Source organism: Callithrix jacchus, chromosome 1 (assembly GCF_049354715.1).
Source record: "Callithrix jacchus isolate 240 chromosome 1, calJac240_pri, whole genome shotgun sequence".
NCBI classification, from domain to species: domain Eukaryota; kingdom Metazoa; phylum Chordata; class Mammalia; order Primates; family Cebidae; genus Callithrix; species Callithrix jacchus.
The window spans coordinates 196,373,843-196,388,200 of record NC_133502.1 but is presented as its reverse complement, the minus strand read 5'-3'; the positions used below and the strand labels follow the sequence as shown (position 1 = coordinate 196,388,200).

Here is a 14,358-nt window from a genome sequence, read left to right as displayed (position 1 = left end):
AAATAGTAAATGTGTACAAAGAGATAAGTTTATATTATTTTCTTCTATAACATCAAGTGTCTGACTAGATTTTTCTAAATACAATGATGAAGCAAAACTAGCAGAAATTAGTGAACTATGACAAGCAACGAGCAGAGTGTATCATTTAGGATCGAAGTCTACTGTACAAGTACAGAATGGGAAAGAACTTTTCCGGCCGGGCGCGGTGGCTCACGCCTGTAATCCCAGCACTTTGGGAGGCCGAGGCGGGTGGATCACAAGGTCAAGAGATCGAGACCATCCTGGTCAACATGGTGAAACCCCGTCTCTACTAAAAATACAAAAAATTAGCTGGGCATGGTGGCATGCGCCTGTAGTCCCAGCTACTCAGGAGGCTGAGGCAGAAGAATTGCCTGAACCCAGGAGGCGGAGGTTGCGGTGAGCCAAGATCGCGCCATTGCACTCCAGCCTGGGTAACAAGAGCGAAACTCCGTCTCAAAAAAAAAAGAGAATGTTTCTCTTTTGCAAAGTGAACAATTTTTTTGTCATACAATCTGATGGGGAGGCTGAATGTAGCATGCCACGGTTGTCAAGAATCCCTTCTAATTCACCTCTGGATCCCTGGACCCACACCCACACCCACACCATGGTGAGCACATGATACAAAATTATGGTTTAACTTCCCATTTGGCCTTCACAAAACACAGCCTATTTCTTTTGGAGGTAAAGTACCACGAAAGAAATGTCATAGGCTTCCACATTGCCCTACAGGAATTTTCTTTTAGTGCAAATATTAAAATCTTAACAGTGCCAGTAAAACACATGAGCGCTGAAGGCTTACATTTTTCCAGTGTCTGCTTTCCTGCAACCATAAACTTCCCCGAATCCTCCTCGTCCAATAATCCTATGCACGCTGAACTCATTCATGGTCAACTGGGAAATCCAGACACAAAATGAAAACATAAGATTACATGAAACTATGGTGTTAGAAAGATTTTTTTCATGCAAAACATAGACAGTAATTAAAATAGCAATCTGACTTAGGGATCTACCCTTTTCATGACTGATTATGTAAGGTGAAGGATGAGATGCCCTGGGGTGGCAAGACTTTCAACAGCCTCCCTCAGCTCCACCTCCTGGGTACATGAGGCACCAAATGGAGGCACAAGGGAATATGTGGAGTGGAACCAACTATGCCGAACTGTTTCTGCACTCTCACAAATCCCAGATTGCAGTGTGCAGACCTTGAAGACAAGCGAATGTGAAATGTCTGATCAAAATGAAAAGCAGCCTCAGCTACTCCAAAGCGTCATGTTTGGGTACTATCCAATGCTTCCACGAACTGTCAAGAGTCGAAAAATCAGAGTCCATGTCAGGAGCAGCTACATGTTCCTAATACGAGGCCATATGATCTGGAAACCAACAGATGAAGGCCGTGTGAATTTGTTATTGGTAACATCAGTGAATAGAGAGGACTCATGTTGGCCATGTGAGCATGAAACGAGGCTAAATGTGAGTGAAGTACATACAGAGGCCATATTCATAAACACTTTCCCTTAGTCAATAATAACTCAGTGAGGCCCCATTTCATCGTCAGATTTAATAGTGTTCAATGGTACAAAGACAGACAGTGAATCTGACATTTTACGTGAGAGACAAATACCTACTACTGTACATATCCTGGCAAATTAAGGGTGCAATTCTTTAAGGGATCCCCCAAACAACCTTAAAATATCATAGAGAAACCCGCATTTGGGCCACAGCCCTCATGTTTTGATTCTCAGAGTCCACAAGGGCACAAGGTCTCTGCTGAGGCAAAAGTGTACGAAAGACCCAGAGCAGATGTAAAGAATTTTTAGAGCATGTGTTATTGCCTCTTGCTTCTAAGAAAAGGAGGTTAAAAATTAAAAAATAATAATAATAAAGATCATTTCTTGGCCTTTTAGTGAAGATCAAGTATTAAAAAAAAAAAAAAAAAACTCCTCTTCCAACAATACATTCAAGTAAAAATCTAAAAAATAAATAAATAAATCCAGTTGATGGTTTTGCCCAATTGCAAGCCTATGTGAAGAGAGAATGTAAAACAGAAGGTTAGAAAGACTGTGCAAAGAAATGTGTGCCTTTTAAAACTAAAATAAGGATGATGTAATAAGAATTACTGAAAATAAAAACTTAAAGATGAAACACTAAGATGATGTGTTAGAACACGGCTTGTATTGGAAGACTGCTTTTTTTTTTTTTTTTGAGACGGAGTTTCGCTCTTGTTACCCAGGCTGGAGTGCAATGGCACAATCTCGGCTCACCACAACCTCCGCCTCCTGGGTTCAGGCAATTCTCCTGCCTCAGCCTCCCGAGTAGCTGGGATTACAGGCACATGCCACCGTGCCCAGCTAGTTTTTTTTTTTTTTTTTTTTTTTGTATTTTTAGTAGAGACAGGGTTTCACCATGTTGACCAGGATGGTCTCGATCTCTTGACCTCATGATCCACCCGCCTCGGCCTCCCAAAGTGTTGGGATTACAGGCGTGAGCCACCATGCCCGGCCCGGAAGATTGCTTTTATTCACTCTTGAAATGATAAAAAAAGAAGACAAAGCCTTGGTATGATAAAAGATGTCATCATTTGTATTACTACACCCAATTTGTATTATCACATCTACTAATAAGAAAAAGAAAAGGAACTTTATAAGAATGGCAGAAGGCAAGGACATGAAGGAGTTATATTAAGTAAAAGATTTGTATTTTTACTACTATTTTTGTTAAAGAGTCAATTACTGCTTAAAATATCCTTTCTTACATAAACACACTGCCATATGAATATGAAAAAGAACTAAAGCCCCAGCTGTTTATAACGAAGCGTGGAGGGTGATGCTTAGTATTTACAGCTGTAAGGCAGACATCTGTGTGGGCAGTGTACCCTCTGGGAGTATGTTCCAGAATAAAGTATTTTCTCATGAAGTTAAGCCAGAGGAAGTTTTGATTTAAAAAAAGAAAAAGATGATACTCACATGGATATTCAATTCAACGTTTTTCCACTGACAAAATCTAGTGAACTTGTCACTAAAAGAGAATAAAATAATTACTAAGAAGTTAAATATTTAATTCACTGGATTTACAAAACACTGTAAGCAGACTAGACCAACAGTACTTGGATTGCTTCTCAAATAAAGTACGTTCCTCAAAGCTTTTTACACAGAGAGTTCACCAGGATTCATGGCTTCACTTCATGATTCAAATGAAAGATTTCACGTTTCCTCTTTAGTTGTCATATGCTATGGTAACCCTTTTATTTTTATTTATTTGTTTTTTTTGAGACGAAGTCTCACTCTTGCCCAGGCTGGAGTGCAGTGGTGTAATCCTAGCTCACTACAACCCTCGATTCCTAGGCCCAAGTTATCCTCCCACTCAGGCTCCCAAGCAGCCAGCACTACCGGTACACACCATTGCACTTGCTATTATTTTTTAGTTTTGTAGATACTGGGCGTTGCTATGTTGCACAGGCTGGTCTTGAAGTCCTAGCCTGGAGAGATCCTGCTGCCTCAGCCTCTCAAAGTCCTAGGACTACAGGTGCAAGCCACCGTTCCTGACCAACAGACCTTTTAAAAATAAGGATCTTTAACAAATATTACTGGGGCTAATAATCAAATTAAAACTCAAAAGCATGGGAGGCTGAGGCAGGAGAATCACTTGAACCCAGGCGGCAGAGGTTGCAGTGAGCTGAGATCGTGCCACTGCACTCCAGCCTGGCGACTGACTGAGACACCGTCTCAAAAAAAAAAAAAAAATCAAAAGCAGAGGAACAGTTGCAATTACAACAGCATCTTTATTTTCAGTGAATCCAAAATGACTCACAAAGAGTTCTTCACTGATCCTCCTGACGTGTCTAATGAAGTTAGTAAATTAAAATTGTATTTTGAGAGTTCCTAAGAGTTATTTCAACCTATTTTTTAAAAGCATGGTGCAATGAAAAGGCAAAACCATATCTGGGTGCACTCTGCATTTACAAATCTAGGACTGCTCTTCGACATGCACTTGGTTTCTTGGGCTAGCTCACACTTTCTCTTCTTACAGATTCTGGAGTCCAGAGCTGGTGACGGGGGATGGTGATCTGACATATTTTACAACTAGCTGAGGGGGGTTAACAAGCAAGAGGGAAGTGCCCACATATTTTGCCCACTAAGAATGGATTTACTGTAACAAGTTCCTCTTTAGGAAGTACAGATGGCCCTGAGTACCTAGGCTCCGTCAGTCCTGTCTCCATGGGGGTTATTTGAGTGCTATTCCCAATCAATGCCTGGTTACTGACTGGGACACTTTTGACAGGAGGGGAATTGTGGCAAAGGAAAGAGCTGGACAATTAAGGGCTTCAGGCAGCCAGAGCCCTTGCAGATGACTTAAAAGGCTCTCAGAGAGAACATCAGAGGTGAAAGATACAGAAATGCCTGGTAGGCAGTAAAGGTGGGGCAGAATCAGTGTTTTTAACTCTGATTCCTGACTCAGTGTTGTCCTGCTGAGCAACTGAACTTCACTGCCTGAATGAGGCTCATAGCTCTCAACTAGAAGACGGAAAGCCTCCACTGCCCTCTCCAATTCGGCCTCACCTGGAACTCAGTGCCACAGCCCTGCCTGGACCTCAGGGAAGGTGGGGAGACATTCCACTCAGGGTGGCCAGGGAAACATCGCCTTTTCCGTGAGGCCTTTCATGTGCCCAGTCCCGATGAGGTCAAAGGCTACATGACCGTATGGACAGGGTCCCTGTGCTTTTCAAAATCAAAGCTCCAAACTTATCTCCTGATATGAATTTTGTTTTCTAATTTGATAAAAATTAACAAATCAACTTTAAAAATAATTTATTTAAATGAGGCAAACAGCATCATTTGCATTTACTGTGAGGATATAAAATGACCGGCTCAATGAGCGAAAATCACCCTGTCTGTGATTCCAAGTGAAAGGATGCATGGCAAAATTATAAAATATCCATGGGAGAACCTCTTCCCCACTTTTAATTACCATCCCCCTCTCTCCCTTCTCCCCTGAGGATCACGCAAAACTTGGGTTTACCCAAAAGTTGGGAAAGGTCAGATTTTACAACCAACAGCCACGGAGATGGCCCAGGACTTGGCTTCCACTCAGTCCTCAGCCCTCAGCCAGCAGCCTACCCTCCCTGTTTGATGCTGGTGCTTTTTGGCAAAGTTTCTGCTACTACTCAGAAGCATGCAGTCGTTTGTATGAATATTAGTTTCCCAATATATTGACTCTACTCCAGGATAAAATTATCTCTTGGACTCCAGGAGAATTGCAACACAATTTTCTTTTTTTTTTTGAGACGGAGTTTCGCTCTTGTTACCCAGGCTGGAGTGCAATGGCGCGATCTTGGCTCACCGCAACCTCCGCCTTCTGGGTTCAAGCAATTCTCCTGCCTAAGCCTCCCGAGTAGCTGGGACTACAGGCATGTGCTACCATGCCCAACTAATTTTTGTATTTTTAGTAGAGACGGTGTTTCACCTTGTTGACCAGGATGGTCTCTATCTCTTGACCTCGTGATCCACCCTCCTCGGCCTCCCAAAGTGCTGGGATTATAGGCGTGAGCCACCGCACCCAGTCACAACTTTCTTTTTAATCGCTTTAGTTCTCTGAGTACATAGAGAAGGAAACTATAGTAGTGTTTGTTCTTCAAGTGCAATTACGGAGCAGCTGCTGAAAGCTCCAGCATGAGATATAACCATCATGCATATTGTCTAGAAATTAGCCAAGCCGATAAAGTCAAGCCAGCATCAATGCAGGTTCTGTTTTACAAGGTCCGATTTCAGTGGTGCACTGTCACAGAGACACACTCAAAAAACTGAAGGACTGACCAGTAGGTACCTGAAAAGCATATGAACTGGACATTTTTATACATGTCATTAAAAAAAACTACAGAATATTATATGATAAACATGTTCTATAGTCTGAGTAATCAAGGGGCATATTTATTAGGTGTTTAATGATGTATACGATCATAAACAGACATTGACCTATGTCCTTAAATTCTATTACTACATAAGGAATCAAGTTCAGGCTTGCCCTTGAACTTGATACTTTGGGAGACATGATTCCGAAATGCAAGCAAATGAGTTGCATAAATTACAGTCAGGTTTGTATTATTAGCAAAGGTCTCCCAATAAGACACTTTTTAAAAATTGAGGTTCCTCATTGTATTTATACTTTACATCATATTGAAGCTAAGAAATTGAAGATCAAAGAGATGTTAAGATAGACAAACCCCAAAATTACAATGTAAAGTACTGAGGAAACAGTTTAATACAAAACCTGGCACACTGTACACAGGCAGTGAATATTTGCTGAATAACTAACACACATTTTAGGGACAGCATTTACGGCATAAAATGAGGTACGCAGACACAGTGAAAACTTGTATATGTAGGCATAAAGTTTCATACCTTTCCATAAATTTTTGAAAAATGTCACCTCGAAGGCTTTCACAAATTTCTTCTATGTATGGCTAGAAGAGATGGAAAAAAAATTCCACACTGAATGAATCAGAACGTATCAAAAAAACGCAAACCAATGAGACTCAGGTTAAGAGAAATTCCCAATTATGCACTCCCCATGGCATCGCGCCTGGTACCTGCCCTTCTCTGTGCTTGTCTAACTCTCACTAATGGAGTCCTCAATATTTATCTACACCACTTGATGCTACGAAGACAGAGGTCTGCCCTGTTTGCCACTGTATTCCTACTACCTAATATGACTCCTGGCAAGTCACAAACACTTCTTACATGAGCAGAGCTCGCTTCATGGGAGGCGTGACTCAGAAAAGCCTGGTGCTGGGTTTAAAGCTCTGTTGTTGCCATTTTGAAATTCTTAATCACTTCTGTACGAGGAAAACTGCATTTTCACGTGGCACTGGGCCCCACAAGTTATGTGGTACATCTGGTAAGCTAGTAAAAGCATCTGCATTGAGGTTTTTTAAACTCAAAGCTAATAGATCCATGGACTTAGTTTTTTTTTCATTAGCTGTTTTATTTCTTGATTTTCTATCTCTTAGAGTCATAGAGGTAACCACAGGGGAGAGACGATGCGATCCCACACCTCATCTTGCATGTACACCTCCTGGACTGCAGGCAGCTGCACTCCCAAGGTCCCTGAGAAGGTCCATGGCTGAACTGGGGCTAACGGCTCCTGGTTCACATGCACCGCACTCTTCCCCTCATGGAGAACAACTACCATCTATTCAACTTCATGCCACTTTACCCATTACTGAATAAACAGCATCAGCTTTCCATGTGATGAACTTTTCAAATCAAGAAATATAAAAATATAAAGTGTCAATATGTCATGGGTCAGCCCAGAGTCAATCAGTTAGTTTTGGGAAACATTTTGGGACCCTCAGCTCATTGAATTATCCAAATTTAACCTTTTTAATGTCTTCACAGACCATCCTGAAAGTTTACAAAAAATAAATAAATAAATAACTACATCATGGAACAGTACAAACCAAGCGACGAGAATAGGAAGTCTGCAGAAGCCACAGGAAGCAAACATGGGCTGGGAGGCAGCTGCAGTCCTTCGAGGAGCCTTGCTTCCTGCAAGCAGAAAGGATGCTAGCCTGGCGGGCAACCGGTGGTGGGGCGTGAGCCAGTCTATGCCAGCTTGCAGAGCTCTCCCTGTCCTGGGGAAGGCACTAGAGCTAGTTGCGAAATCCATATGGACTTTGTCCCCTTCGTGGTGAAAGAGGAAGCTACACTATCTCTCTCTGAAGTTCTCTCCAGCTCTGAAATCCTATGATTCCAGGAAACACACAACATCTCTTAGCCAAGTCCTCAACAAGCCTCCAGAGGTTCAAGAGATGAAATAGTTCACATGTTCAAAGATCTAAGAAAAGGCTACATTTATATATCACAGATTTTTCTATTTATAAAAACTATTGTGTCAATTCATATTTTTCTTTCATACTTGATCAAACATCCGTACTTTCTGCTAATGAAGTAAAAGACGAGTGTCACTGGGAATTCCTAAGACTACATATACCACGCTACCACTTTTCCACAGAGGGAACCACGACGGGCTTGCTAAGGAGTATGAAAGCCAGAGTGCGAGAGTGGGATCAGGAGCAGACTCCTTCCCTTCTGAGCCTCAGAGTCCTTAATCTGTAAAGGAGACAGTCGTATCTTTACAGATACTATCTTTACAGATACTATCTAAGGTTGCCAGGCTGTCAGTGAGAATTTGACAAGATTAGGAACGCTGAGAGCTGAGCTCAGGACCCAGTGCATCTTAGGCAACCATGCACAAGCCATGGCCCCTCCCAAGCCTGCCGCCAAAGGACCTATGTACTTACTTATCTCTAAAGGCAATCTTACAATGAAAAGAATTTAATAAAAATAATTTGTATTTACTTTAAGAACATTTATGTTTTACTATGAACTTCAACTGACTTCATTGGTTAATGTACCTCTGTTAACAGGACATTCAGACACATAACTTCTGTGTATACTTTAGACATCATGCTCTGAAGGTATGGGAGACAGAATTGTACTGATACACTCTTTATTTTAATAAACTTCATAATATTTTATTCACCTCTGAAACAAGAATAATACCCATTCTATATCCATTTAGCCAGAAAATTATTTTCACTAATTGTTTAATGAACAAATCAGTAAAGTGTTTTTTTAAAGCTATATGAAAGAAATCGCTCCTAAATAAAAGTCTTTTGAAAGTATGAAAAGAATCCTAGTGGTCTCTGTATCTCAACTGGAACAATTTTTTTGATGTTATTTATGTTATAGTAGAAACTAAAACCAGATTTGTAAAACTCATGTATTATGAGGTATAGTTTAGCAATGCTAAATGTAATTGAGTATAAGGCTGCCTATATACCATGACAAAGTCAGATGAAAACTGAAATTCTGACACTCAAATATCATGGAGACAACAAAAAGCAGATATTCACATGGTACGTTCTGACTGTAAGACGTGTGATCCTAGGTAATGTTTGTGGAGCACAGTGAGAGGCGGCCCCATGCAGAGCAACCCATGTGCCCCTTTCTCACTGAATCCTCAAGACCTCCCTTTGAGGGAGAGCACAGGGTCATCTCCACCTTACAGATGAGAAAACTGAAGTCAGGAAGGTATAGCTTACCCAAGGTCCTCCAGCTATGGCCCTGGGATTCAAACCCAGGTCACGTCAACGAATTTCAGAGCCTATAACCCAAGCTTATAGCCCACTACTATCCAGACAGCTATGACATTTATGAAAGTCCATCTAATCAATTACTATCACAGAAAGGTATCACCCAATTTGTTGCTATCTAAATGTGCTGTCAAATCAATATTTGCTCTGCTGAATAATCAAATCCATTTTGCATTAATACTACCATAGGATGCCAAAGTCAGCTTACCTCCCTTTAAATGACCAGGAAAAAGATGAGGTGATTATTTTCATCTATTAAAAGCACTATATTACTCAGTGACATTCTTTCCTATTTCTTGTAACTCACAGAAACACAAAAAGCACTTTATTCATTTGGGAATCTGACTGTCCTTGTAAATCACTGGCACCTCTATAAAAAACACAGGATGGAAAAGGCTTTTGGGAGGAAGTCAGACCATTTCATCTAAAGAATGGCAACTATAGGGCCGGGTGCAGTGGTTCACACCTGTAATCCCAGGCCGAGGTGGGTAGATCACGAGGTCAAGAGATTGAGACCATCCTGGTCAACATGGTGAAACCCCGTCTCTACTAAAAATACAAAAAATTAGCTGGGCATGGTGGCGCATGCCTGTAATCCCAGCTACTCAGGAGGCTGAGGCAGGAGAATTGCCTGAACCCAGGAGGCGGAGGTTGCGGTGAGCCGAGATCGCGCCATTGCACTCCAGCCTGGGTAACAAGAGCGAAACTCCGTCTCAAAAAAAAAAAAAAAAAAAAGAATGGCAAATATAGACCTATTAGTTGTGAATCTGATTTTCCGAGTCTCGTCATCTAAACATGACTGTATTGTGTTCAAGACATGACCAGCCAAGGTAAAATACAATTTCCCATGACTCAAAGATCACGCAAACATTAGCTCCTGAATCTTAAAAATAAATCGTATTTCCTGTAGAGGATAATCAGAGCAAGTATCAACAGCCTGGCACTACAAAATAAATCTTGTCGAGTCTTTGCTCATCACAGGTGCTGGAATATCAAATGGGAAAAAACTTTCTTCTCTGATGTCTTATCTTGACTGATTTCTAGAACATAATGTTACTACAAAGCTCTAGTGGCCTTTTTTCAGAAAAGGCTTTGTGAAGCATGTTGGTAGAAGCACACTTTGCAAGGAGAAGACAAGCGATCATAAACTCAAACTGTTCCATTAAAGCTCCCGATTAGAACACAGTCTTACAGAGCAAGTCTTCTGGTGTATTCCCACATGCAAAAAGAATGTTACCACAGCCAAGTGCTAAACAAAGTTTATCTACGTATTTCGGAATGATTTTATTTTACCTGAAAAAGAGTTGATGTCACTTGCTTCTTGGATAAGTGACTTTGCACGTGTTCTACAGCTTGCTTTGAGAAAGGCTATCAAAAGTCAAAAATAACAAATTTTAATAAAATGTAACAAACCTGCGTATGTTATATGATATCACGACGGATGACTTGAACACAGCAATTACTAAACAGTAACTATGGTAATTATATTAACATTCTTTTAAAATCTGCTGAGTATTTAGAGGCAATCCCAGCAAATGCTTGTTCCTCTGGGCGTCCAGTTCTTAGATACATGCCCAGAAGAATGACCAGTGCAGGGTTTGACATTATACAATTCCAGAAGGGTTCAAGATCACTCTGATGATAAAGTGCAAAGAATCCTGTTATCAGGCCGAGTGCACTGGCTCATGCCTGTAATCTCAGCACTTTGGGAGGTCAAGGCGGGAGGATCACTTGAGCCCAGAAGTTGGAGATCAGCCTGGGTAATATAGTGGAACCTCATCTCCATAAAAATAATGAGCCGGCCATGGTGGTGTGCATCTGTAGTCCCAACTACTCTGGAGGCTGAATCGGGAGGACTGCTTGGGCCCGAAATGCATACATCCATCAACAAACTGACATGGGGTTCTAAAAATGTAAGACTTTCACTATACAAGAGAAAATACACACACAAAAAACCCCTAAGAATTAATATCAGGATTCTAAAGTCAAGCCATAGTGGTAAAAGGCTCTAAGTTAAGGAAAGTCTTACTGTAACCGCAGAGAGGGGAACTAGGGCAAAAACAATGGCACTTCCAACAATAAAAATTACAATGGTGACCAGGCAACAATGGCTCCTGTCTATAATCCCACCACTTTGGGAAGCTGAGGCGGGTGGATCACCTGAGGTCAAGAGTTCGAGACCAGCCTGACCAACATGGAGAAAGCCCATCTCTACTAAAAATGCAAAATTAGCCAGGCGTGGTGGCGCACCTATAATCCCAGCCACTCAGAGGGAGGTTGAGGCAGGAGAATCACTTGAACCTGGGAGGCGGAGGTTGCAGTGAGCAGAGATTGCACCATTGCACTCCTGCCTGGGCGACAAGAGCGAAACTCTGTCTCAAAAAAAATAAAAGAATTACTATGATATCCTCCCTGCTCAGAACTTCAAATTGTGTCTTCTTTAATAATGCACAATAAGAAGAAAGGCTTAAAAATACCATCATATGGATAAACGCTCTCTAAATTGCTGAACTACATAAAAACGAAATTTGCGGAGGCTTTCCCACTGAACATCTGGCATTCTCCAAGGGCATTCTCTGTCCTTCCCTAGTGAGGCAGCAAGGCATGGAGTAGCAACAATTAGTCCTAGCCCAGAAATTCCTTCACCAAGCCAGGTGGGTCCAAGGAACAGAGAGCAGGGCATGCCACAGTTATGAAAACGTCAGCAAGAACTGTAAATAAACAATGAATACAGAAGCACCAAAATATACCATCACCATGAGCAGTGCTGTCCAACAGGACTGTCCAGCAGGACTTTCTGCAACAATGGGAGTGTTGTGTATCTGTGCCATCCAGTACAAAAGCCACTAGCCCATGTAACCACTGAGCGCTGGAAATGTGGCTCATGAGGAACTGAGGTATTACATTTTTACTCCCATGTGACTTTAGTGAATTTAAAGTGAAGTGTAAATTGCCACATGCAGCTAGTGGCTCCTGCGTTTGATAGAGCAGGCCAGGACCGTCAGGCCACCCTTCGGAAAACATTCCTAAGGTAGAGACATCACATGGTAAATTTTCATTACTAATTATTCCAGTTACTCTGGTGGAGAAATTTCCTAGGAACCTAGTTTCTCCTAATGACCAGATTAGATTGTTTATCTGATTTACAAGCAAAAAAAAAAACAACTTTCGACTGCTATTTAACTATTAACAAACAAAATTAACATAATGTTTACAAGCCACCTTATTCATTCAAAGAGACCATTTAAAATTTATATTTCTCAATAGCTGATTACCTTAATTGTTAAAGTATAGTGCAATTAACTATTAACAAACAAAATTAACATAATGTTTACAAGCCACCTTATTCATTCAAAGAGACCATTTAAAATTTATATTTCTCAATAGCTGATTACCTTAATTGTTAAAGTATAGTGCAATTTAAAATAATAAGGCTTAATTTCTTTAGAACGTCTTGAATTGTAACTAACCGTTTCTTCAGTTGATCTAAATTAGCAATTTTATTTCATTGGTTTTTGCAGTTAAAGTATCAGCTTTTGGAGATAAAATAAACTTACATGAAGCAACACATGTCGTGCTAATATTCCCAGGAAACAAACGACGAAGTAGAAGAAATGGGTTCCATTCTGGGCATGCCTTTTTCAATTTTAAACACCTTTCTACTGTTTCAGTTTCATTCTGGAAACAGTGAACATGGTTCCATACTCATTGGTACTACAGTAACCGAAGAAGAAGAAATACTTACATGTGAGCAGGAGAGAAGCTCCTTCATGATGTAGGCGTCATAAATTTGTCGACTTCTGCAAAGGCGGTCTTCCTCATTATCAAGCTTTTCATATTCTTTGATCTAGGTATTTTAAAGTTATCATTGTTAGGCTACATCTTCCTGGAAACCTGCCTTATTAAAGTATATTACTGGCCCAGGCAGAAACCACTTGCACATGAGATAAAGCAAATGACTGAACCGGCTATTCCACAGGAAACAGCTACTTCTAATGTTCTAATAATGAAGTTGGAATGATTTAAATTCAACTAGAAACATACAAGTGGGTTTTTTTCCCTCTGATGACTCTCATCACTTCAATGTAGAAACATAATATAGGAAACACACCACTGCCATGGTTACAATTATCTTACAACACACGAGCCATAGACCGTGCATCCTTGCCAATTCTCCTCTCCAAAGCACAGATCATTTCAATTTGGCTGTAATTCAGTCCTAGGAGTTATGATAGGGATTGTTCTCACTCAACGGCAGTGTTCCAAAACTACAAGGAGGAAAAAAATGTATTGCCAGAATTCCTGCAAAGAGATTTTTCAAAAATCAACTAAAGCAAATAAGCATTTTAGAAAGGAATTAACCCACAGATGAAAGCACTGGCTTTTCAGGTTGGAACCTCACCTGCACTATAAAAGTATTAACAGACAGGTGGCTTCAAATCATGTATTTGGCTACATTCAGGAAAGGTAACCTGGATGGTGTTAAAAATAACTAAGTAATTAAAAATGTGCTTTAGAAATATTTGCCTTATGTGGAAATGGCTCCCAATGCTCCAAGCTGATAACAGAAGGTCCTGGACCTCAGAATTGTTCCCAATTTCTTTACAGAAATACTTTTAATCCAAAAGACAAGAAGAGAATGAAAACATAAAGGAAATAGGAAGACTATCACATATGACTTCCTTTTGGAAAAGATTGCTTTTTTTTTTTTTTTCATAGGTTATTCGGGTACAGGAGGTATTTGGTTACATAAGTTCACCAGCAGTGATTTGGGAGATTTTGGCGCACCCGTCAACCCAGCACCATACTGTGCCCTATTTGTAGTCTTTTATACCTCACCCCCTTCCCACTTTCCTCCCCCAAGTTCCCAAAGTTCATTCTATCATTTTTTTCTTATTTTTTAAATTTATGTATATTTTTATTGCACTTTAGGTACTGGGGTACATGTGAAGAACATGCAGGATTGTTGCCTAGGTACATACATGGCAATGTGGTTTGCTGCCTCCATCCCCATCACCTGTATCTGGCATTTCTCCCCATGCTGTCCCTCCCCAACTCCCTACCCCCTGCTGTCCCTTCCCTAGTCCATCTCAACAGACCCTGTTGAGTGATGCTCCCCTCCCTGTGTCCATGTGTTCTCATTGTTCAACACCCACCTATGAGTGAGAACATGCGGTGTTTGATTT

At 40.8% G+C, this 14,358-nt stretch overlaps 1 protein-coding gene across 1 annotated transcript in view; it reads right to left on the bottom strand.

The window, feature by feature from the left end:
• The window catches only part of GRK3 (G protein-coupled receptor kinase 3), a 168,588-nt gene that overhangs the window by 55,014 nt on the left and 99,216 nt on the right, over window positions 1–14,358 (bottom strand). Inside the window, exons 4-8 of the mRNA XM_035256379.3 lie at window positions 12,918–13,019; window positions 10,466–10,540; window positions 6,417–6,478; window positions 2,985–3,036; window positions 821–912 (exon numbers count right to left, since the gene is read on the bottom strand). Coding sequence (XP_035112270.1) covers window positions 821–912; window positions 2,985–3,036; window positions 6,417–6,478; window positions 10,466–10,540; window positions 12,918–13,019 — 383 coding nt within the window. The remainder of the gene's footprint in view (window positions 1–820; window positions 913–2,984; window positions 3,037–6,416; window positions 6,479–10,465; window positions 10,541–12,917; window positions 13,020–14,358) is intronic.